Source organism: Chrysochloris asiatica, unplaced genomic scaffold (genome assembly GCF_000296735.1).
Source record: "Chrysochloris asiatica unplaced genomic scaffold, ChrAsi1.0 scaffold00488, whole genome shotgun sequence".
Taxonomy (NCBI): domain Eukaryota; kingdom Metazoa; phylum Chordata; class Mammalia; order Afrosoricida; family Chrysochloridae; genus Chrysochloris; species Chrysochloris asiatica.
Window position 1 is genome coordinate 268,243 of NW_006409006.1, and position 9,559 is coordinate 277,801.

Consider the following 9,559-nt stretch of genomic DNA (forward strand, 5'->3'; position numbering starts at 1 on the left):
GGTCAGTGATTTGAGCCCACCAGCCATTCCCAGGAGAAAGATGAGGCTTTCTGCTCCAGCAAAAACGTAAAGCCTCAGAAACCATATACAGGGTTGCTAGGAGTTGGAACCACTTTAACAGCACTTCACAAAAATCAAACTAACAGAATCTCAAAAGATTGGATAAGAAACTTTGGTGGGGGCAATGAGTTTATATAAAGTTGCTATGAGTCTGAATTGACTTGATGGCAGTGGGTTTTTTAGCATATGTATACATATTTATACACACACACATACATATGCTAAAAGGCAAAATCAAGAGATTAATAAGGTATATGCATCAAATTGTACATTTAAAATATGTCCAGTTTATTGTATATCATTTATACTTAAAAAATCTGTTCAATATATGAAAAACAAAGAATTAAAAAGAGAAGGACAGGTTAGAATCTCATAAAGACACCACATTTCCTAGAGAAATAAAAGGAAATGTGTAAGATATAGAATATATGCATTAAGTACAATGTTGTTTCTTCTCTACCCCTGCAAAAGGTATTTTAAATATCTTAAATATTTACCATAATTTTAGTGACAAATGAAGCAGACAGAGTTCAGATAAAAATATTCTACCTTCAAATATAATAGTATTTGATGTTAATAATATTAACTCTAATTTGAGAACACATTTTAGGTAATTTAATAATAATCAGAGATATTTTCAGATGCTGGCGATCTTAAAAGTAGTAGGATAAAAATAGTATTGCCTAGAAAAAAATTCTTATTGATTGAAATGAAGGGAAAACTATTGTCTAGAAACGTTTTAAAGAATGCACTTTGATTATATCTTCAGTTTCATGTCAGAGACTCATCATTGCACCTGATGGCTAAAAAAGTATTTATGCCTTTTTCTTTCCTCTTCCTGCTTGGTTGTGGCCGTAGGAAGAAGTGCTCATGGTTGTGTGGATTCTCATAAATGTCTATTGGGTCTGCTATCATTTGTGAGGTTGTAAGGGATGAGTCCTGGTGTGATGCTGTAGGATAAGCACTGGACTGCTAACTGTAAAATTGGTGGTTCAAACCCATTGGCCGCTCCTTAGAAACATGATACAGGGTCGCTATGAGTTGGAACTGACTCCATGGCACTTACCAACAACAAGAAGATGCTTATGAAATTCCATTGCACTGTTCCTGTATATAGAATTTTTGTAATGTGTCTGTATGCCAGAAATGTGAAACTTAAAAACTGTAGCTCTCAGATTAAAAATTCCCATCAACTTGTATGTTATCGTATTTCTATAAATACAATTTTTAGAGAAAAATCTTTGATTCACATGGTTCCCCAGGTTAAAGTTCATAGTCAGCCAGACTTTTTCGCTGATAATTGTGTTCTTTGTTTTTCATTTAAAGAGTGTTCAGTGCCTTGGCGTCTCATTGCAGTGACTCTGGGAATCCTCTGTTTGCTTCTGTTGTTGACAGTTGCAGCGTTGGGGACAACGAGTGAGTAATTGAAATATATCCTTCTGGCCTGATTAATGACAGTACTTACTAATTGCACAGCAATTAAATTAACTTTTCTGCATCTGTTTTTCCGTGGCTGCAATCAGACAGGTCTCAAATGGCTCCTGGCTTTGTTGATGATTTCCCCATACATCACAGTGTCATTTTCCTCTTAGATACTCATTCCATTGACTGCAGCTATGATGAGCGGTCTCCTTTTGTAACACTGCTTCTGATACAGGCCTTAATAATATTCTGCCTTCTGAGTTTGGATTCTTGCAAATCTTCAATAAAACATGATTTGAAAAACACCTATTCAGTTTAAACAATGGCTTTCATTTCACTTTCTCTAGGTATTACTAAGAAGAGGTTTAATAAAAAGAATGATTTTGTATAGGAATGGATCCTGGTTGGTGCAAATAATAAATGGGATTGGCTACTGGCCAAAATGTCAGTTGGAGGTCACCCGAAGGTACCTGGGAATAAAAGGTCTGGTGATCTACTTCTAAAAATCAGCCATTGAAAACCGTGTGCAGCACAGTTTATTCTGACCCACAATGGGTTTCCAGGAGTTGGAATTGTCTTGACCGCAACTAATTGTTTTTTCCATTCTAGTTTTTCTAATAAGGAATGTTACGTGGTCCTGAATTCAAGCTTCATCTTTTATTTGATTACTTTAATACTTTTAAAGAAAATAAAAAATAACTTACATGCAAATAAAATTATATATGTAGACCTTATTCACTTTCTTTTCTCAGTCTATTTGCTTCAGCAATAATTATGATATCACTTCAGATTTCTTAGTCTCCATGTTCTTATTCAGGTGTATTGCTAAAAGTTGACTACTTTTTTCATTGATAAATATTTGTAAATGGTAAAAGCAAGCTGTTAGACATAAATTAAACTGAAAGATAAGGTATTGTCATCACAGTTTTATTATACATTTTATTTATCATTCACTTAAGTTGTTAATTCTGAGAAATTTACTGTTTCCATTTCTATGGTCAATTATTGAGGTGTTACTTTCTGTCTGTCATACTGCTAATTAAAGTAATGAAACATGTTGGTTGACAACTGAGAACTTTTCTCTTGCTTCTTAAATTTTAATATTTAAACATTATGATTACTTTTTGTACTATGTTGTTAATTTTAGTTTTTCAGTATATTCAAGAAAAAAAACATTACAAGAATGAAACTCTACTAAACCTCAGTCAATGCAACCACACTGTACAAAGTAGCAGTTTCTTAATGGACCCAAAAGTGGAATCTGATACTAAAAAGAACAGATGCCATAGAAAAACTGGAATCTCATCAAAGTTTTTGCCAAAGACAGGTGTGGATAATATTTTTATTAACAGTTGTGGGAATTTGCATTATTTCCTCTTGCTTCAGAAGCCTTAAAACCTGGTAAGCAGACTTATGATGCATTTAGTGAAATAGAGGTTTGCTGTACCACTTTAATTTACATGTAATATGGATGCTGGAGCTTGCTTGTTTCAAACCTGGGGGTGAAAACACAGCAGTCATGTTTGGACTTGTAAGTACTTTATCTTTTCAAAAACTCAGTGGCAAGTTCTTATATTCCTACTGCTCTCTGAAGGTGAAATAGTATGTCAGTTCCCCTAGAATGCAGATCATTTTGGAGCTCTGGTAGTGTAGTGGTTACGAATTGGCCTGCGAACCTTAAGGTCAGTGGTTCGAAACTACCAGCCGCTCCACGGGAGAAAGATGAGACTTTCTACTCCCGTAAGGATTTACACCCTCGGAAACTCTGTACGGGTCGCTATGGGTCGGAACCAACTCAACAGCACTTAACAGCAACAACATTGTGACACTATAGCATAAGCACTGGATTCTAAGGTCCGTTTGAACTGCAGGTTGGTGATCCAAACTCACCAGCTGCTCCTTGGAAACCCTATACAGGGTGACTGTGAGTTGGAGCTGACTTGATGGCACTTAACAACAACAGTTGTGTTACTGACATGAAATATGGACAAGTAAAAATATACTTACGCTAAAATGGGCACCAGTGACTTTTATTCATATTAACCATAAAGGTGATTGTGTGTGTGTTCCCATTTTTTCTTTATTTCAGATCAGTTTGTGAGAAGAATATTCTCTCTGTAGTACATATAAAAGATTTGCCAGAGGGCTTTTTTTTTGTGCAACTTTGAGTGATAATATAATTAAAATAGTCAAAGAGTAAAAATATTAAATCCTATCAAGTAAATTTTGTTATTTTGCATGATGATTGAATGAATTGATCTGGTTACTCAACAACTATTAAATATTTGTTTAGAATTTAGAGTTTACATATTTAGAGACTGAATACTTAGTCTCATTTGTAGATGAGTATGGTAGGTGAGTATGGTAGTTAGTGGACGCATCAATGGACTCAAGCGTGGTAACAATAGTCAGGTTGGACCAGGATCGGGCAGTGTTTCGTTCTGCTGTGCATAAGGTCACTATGAGTCGGTACCGACTCGATGGCACCTAACAACAACAACAACAACAAATGGTAGTTAGTAAAAATTTGTGTCTCTATTATTAAAGGATCAGTAATAGTTTAAAATATATGTATATTATAAAATATATACGAGGAAAAGAAAATAATTCCAAAAACTAGTTTCTTTTATTTAGAAGGCACTTCAGAATTTTAATGAGCCTTTTCTTATTACTATCGATAGCTCTTATATTTTATTTTGTTGTGGAGAACTCATATATTGTTCTGATTAACTGAATATCAGATGGCAAGAAATTTAACAATTTACTTAATACATTGTAGGTAAATTCGATGAAGAAAAGTGGTCCTGTTGTGGAGTAACCTGTTATTATTTTACCACTGAATCTGAAACCTGGAATCGGTGTGTGCAGACTTGCCAGAGATCTAAATCATCACTTTTGAAGATCAATGATGAGGATGAACTGGTACCATAGACTATTTTATTCAGTTTTAATTTCTTGGCCTCTGTCTCGCACCCTTGGACTCAAGATGTAGAGGACAGAGGCCAGTGCAGATAAAGAGACCTCCAGCGTTCTCTTGGGTTTAGTGTATAAGCAAAAAGTGTTTAATTAAGTCTACCAGGTGATCCTGTCTGCTAATAGTCACATGATTCAGCTGCTTACTCTGTTAGTATTCAGTACATATGATCTTTTACAATGATAATTATCATTCCCCAAATGGAAACCTACTTTAAGATGTGGTTTAGGTCTTAGCCATCACTACCTTCCTTTCTGAAGAATCTATGGGAGAACCACCCACAGATAAGTTTGCTTTTCTCTCCATGTAGTGTTTGATCCTTTGAAAATTTGCACCCAAGAACCAATAGTTATTTATCTTTGTAATATGGATTCAAACCCATCAGTTGTTCCATGAGAGAGAAATACAGTAATCAGCTTCTGTAATAGCAGACTGTTGTTATAGTTAAGATTCTAATCCATAGCGACCTTGTCTCAGATATATGAGGAGTGGACTGTTTCAACTGGCAGTCCCATGCTTATCCTAGAGTAGCACACTAGGACTCCTTGTGAAGATTACACCTTTGGAAACACTTTGGGACAGTTCTGCTTTTCCCTGTAGGGTTGCTATGAGTCAGAATCAACTTAATAACCATGGGTTTGGTTGGGTTTTGGTTTTAAGGAGGCTCTTCTTGTAATCACTGTTAGTTACTCAGGACCTGGAGTCCTGGTGTGGCACTGTGGGGTTAATGTGTTGGACTGCAAAGTCAGTTTAAACTGCAAGGTCGGTGGTTCAAGCTCACCAGCCACTTCTCAGAAACCCTATACAGGGTTGCTCTGGGTCGAACCGTCTTGAGGGCACTAACAACAACAACTCAGAATCCAGGCTGCCTGAGAGCAAGTCCAGCTCTGTCACTTATTAAGTTGTTGTTAAGTGCCGTCGCGTTGGTTCTGACTTGTAGTGACCCTGTATAGGGTTTTCAAGGAGCAGCTGGTGGGTTTGAACTGACAACCTTGTGGTCTGCAGTCCAATGCTAATCCCACAGCACCACACCAGAAGTCCACCAGCTGGGCAATGTTGGGTAAGTTGCTAAGCCTTTCTGGGTCAAATTCCCTAGATGCAAAATATAATAATGAAGAACATAAACGGGGACATTATATATAAGTGTTGATAATATTTGTCAAAAAGAATTTTAAAAAGCAAAACTATCATAACAGTAATATTGAAATTATCTTTTTAATTTATTGCTAGTAAAAACTATCCATATACAAAATGTGTATTTACAGAGAAATGTTCTCAAAGATTAGTCTGACACTCCTATTTATAGTTTAGAAACACTGTAGCAATTCATATGTAAAATGGCATGTTTGAAATAATAACACAATTTAGATGTCAGAAACCCTACACAAGGTCACTGTGGGTTGGAACTGACTCCATGGCACTTAACAACAACAACAACAATTTATCCAAGGACAAAGTTCAGAAGGATTGGGAAAGAAGGATGAATTGAAACAGGAAACCCAGGGAGGAAGTGGGCTAGGTGATGTACATTGAGAGGATTGCAGTCACTGAGATGAAAGAGGTATGAACTGTTGAATGTAAAGCTGATGATCTGCTCTGTAAACCTTCACTCAGTTCATAGTCAAACGTAAGAATAAGATGAAATGCAGTCAGTGATTTAATCAGACATTACACAATGCTTTACTTTTCACATACTATCTTTCGGGACATTCTAAATGCTTTCAAATACTTCCTTCTTTTCCTTCACCCCTCCAAACTCCTGAAATGCAGAAGGTGTTCCCCTTATGAGGCTGATGGTTCTACTGTGTCCTCACATGTAACATTTATGTACACATACATATGCACACACCATTTATTTTAAAATTTTTGTTTTGTCGTTTCTTTCACTTAAGAATATGTGATGATCCTTTTTCTACATCCTTAAGTAGTTTTCTGGAGTAGATTTCTAATAGTTGAATAAAGTGCCATAAAATATTTAACAGACTTCCCTGTTGTTGGAATTTAGATTTTACATTTTTCACATTTTAAATCTTCTATAAGATTTATAGTGAATTTTATCATAAACAATCTACTTAGGAAAATTACTTTGTATAACGCCACTCCTCGGAAACCCTACACAGGGTTGCTATCAGTTGGAAATGACTCAACAGCACTTAACAACAACAACAATGAAATATAAGGAGTGATGGAGGATGCTGTGGAGAATAGAAGAATACTGGTTATGGGAACTGCAGGCCCCTAGTCCAATCCATCCTTTTATTCATTTATCTAACTGATAGGATTTCAGTCAAATAATTTGTTTCATTTCATTCATAGGTTTTCATTCAATCCCAGGCTTATAAGAATATTTACTGGATTGGATTATCATATAATGTAATAATAAAGGAATGGAAATGGATCAACAGGGACACATCACCTGGACTGTAAGTCCTTGGAATGCATTCAAACTCTAAAATTGGTGTAAAAGTTGGAAGGATTATATCTAAGAAGAATCTTTTCTTATTTTCAAATAGAGGTCATTGCTAAGAATAAGTAAAATGATAAGTAAATGGTAACTGCTTATCATTATCATTTACTTAGTCAATGGTAAGAAAGTGTTAAAAGAATATCATTAAAGATGAAGTGTAATGGATGTAATGTGCGCTGTGAAACTCATACATGTTATAAGGTAACAACATATGAGACAACGTTCTACCATTCATAAGGTTTTCAGTGGCCGAAATTCGAAAGTTGTCTGTCTCTTCTTCTTCCTAGTCTGTTTTAGTCTGGAAGTTGAGCTGAACCCTGCCCACTATGTGTGACCCTGCTGGTGTTTAAAATACTGGTGTAGCTTCTAGCATCATAGCAACATGTAAGTCACCACAGTATGACAAACTGATGATGAGTGGTGGTGATTCTTTGCCAGTATCATAATTCAAATGCATCAATTCTTCTTCAATCTTACTTATTAATTATCTAGCTTTCACATGCATGCATGTGTTTTTGCTCTTGTCATTTTGTGCTGTTGAGGAGGTCTTGACTCATATTGACCCTGTTAAAGGGTCTGAGGCTGTAAATCTTTACAGGAATAGAAAGCCTCACTGTGGATTTGAACTGCTGACCTTGTGGTTAGCAGCCCAATGCATAAACCACTATGCCACCAGAGCTCCTTACACATACATATGAGGCAATTGAAAATTCCATAACTTAAGTCAGGTGCACCTTAGGCCTCATGTAACATCCTTTTTAATTTTTAATTTTAACACTTTATGAAATAAAGTGCAGATTTTCCAAAGGCATTTTTGTTGATTTCTTGACTGTTTCTTCCATGGGCATTGATTGTCAGTTGTCATAGTGTGGTGACTTGCATGCTGCTGTGGTATTGGCAGCTGTGCCACCAATATTGCAGCAGAGTTTCTATACTATATATAAGACTAAGAAGGAAGAACTGGAAATCTACTTCCAAAGTGAATTGGCCAGTGAATTCCTTATGAGCAGCAGTAGACTGTTGTCTGGTGTAGTGCTGAAAGATGAGCAACTCAGGTTGGAAGGCACTCATAATATGACTGGGGATGAGCTGCCTCCTCAAAGTAGAGTTGAACTTAATGATGTGGACGGACTAAAGCTTTTGATATCTTCATTTGCTGATGTAGCATGACTGAAAAGGCAAAGAAATAACTGCAAATATCCATTAATAATTGGAACATGGAATATTTGAAGTGTGAGTACAAAGTAAAGTCATCAAAGATGAAATGGAATTCATAAAGGCATTAGTGAGCTGAAATAGACTGGTAATGGCCATTTTGAATCAGACAACTTTATATCTCCTACGCCAAGGATGACAAATTGAAGAGGAATAGTACCATACTTATCATCAAAAACAACATTTCAAGATCTGTCCTGATGTAGAACACTGTCAATGATAGGATAATATCCATATGTTTTCAAGAAAGACTAGTTAACATTACTAATATTCAAGTTTGCCCACCAACCACTAATGCCAAATATGAAGAAATTGAATATTTTTTTACCAACTTCTGCAGTCTGAAATTGATTTTAAAAATGCAATCCAAATGCATATATAATTACTGATGATTGAAATGTTAAAGTTGGAAAAAAAGAATTGGTAGCTGGAAAATAAGATTTCTTGATAGAAATGATGCCAGAGATCACATGACAGAATTTTGCAAGACCAAAAACTTAATCATTGCAAATACCTTTCTCAACAATGTTGTTGTTGTTAAGTGGCATTGAATCTGTCCCAACTCATAGTGAGCCTGTATAACCAACCTTGTGGTTCAAATTGACCTTGCAGTCTAGTGCTTTAGCCCACAGTGCTTTAGCCCACAGGGCCACACCAGGATTTCACCAACATAAACAGTGACTATACATGTGGACCTCAGTGGATGGAATACAGAGAAATTAAATCAACAACATTTGTGAAAAGAGATGATGGAGAAATTCTGTATCATCAGTCAGACAAACAGCAGGGGTGGATTGTGAATTAGACCATCAATGCTCATATGCAAGTTCAAGTTGAAGCTGAAGAAAATTAAAACACATTCACAAGAATAAAATTACAGTTGAATATAAAGCTGATGATCTGGTCTATAAACCTTCACTCAATTCACAATAATTTTGTTTTTTAAAGAGCAAAAGTACAATCTTGAGAATATATGACTTAAATTTAGAGACCAATATCAAGAGTATATTGGACACATTAAACACTAATGATGGAACATCAGATGTGCTGGGGATGATATCAAGTTACACCATACCTGAACAAACAAAATGGCCTTACAGAGGAAAGAAAGGACCTACATAGATGCCACAAGAGACTGAAACTTGCTCTTGAAAGAAGAGTAGCTAAAGTGAATAAAAGAATTAATGAAGTAAAAGAGTTAAACGATGAATTTCAAAGGGCAGTTTGAAAAGATAAAGAGTTACAATAAAATGTGCAAAGACCTGAAGTTAGTAAACCAATAGGGAAGGACATGTATGGCATCTCTCAAGATGAAAGAACTGAAGGAAAAATTCAAATATTGAGTTATAATTTTGAAGGAGTTCACATGGTATATAGAATAAGCACTTGACTGCAAGGTAGGTTTGAGCAACAAGGTCAGC

General features: G+C 35.8%; 1 protein-coding gene across 1 annotated transcript in view; it reads left to right on the forward strand.

Moving 5' to 3' along the window:
• LOC102830208 (killer cell lectin-like receptor 7-like) overlaps positions 1-9,559 on the forward strand; it is a 15,677-nt gene that overhangs the window by 1,763 nt on the left and 4,355 nt on the right. Inside the window, exons 3-5 of the mRNA XM_006877364.1 lie at positions 1,387-1,476; positions 4,262-4,404; positions 6,773-6,879. Of these exons, the coding sequence (XP_006877426.1) occupies positions 1,387-1,476; positions 4,262-4,404; positions 6,773-6,879 (340 nt within the window). The remainder of the gene's footprint in view (positions 1-1,386; positions 1,477-4,261; positions 4,405-6,772; positions 6,880-9,559) is intronic.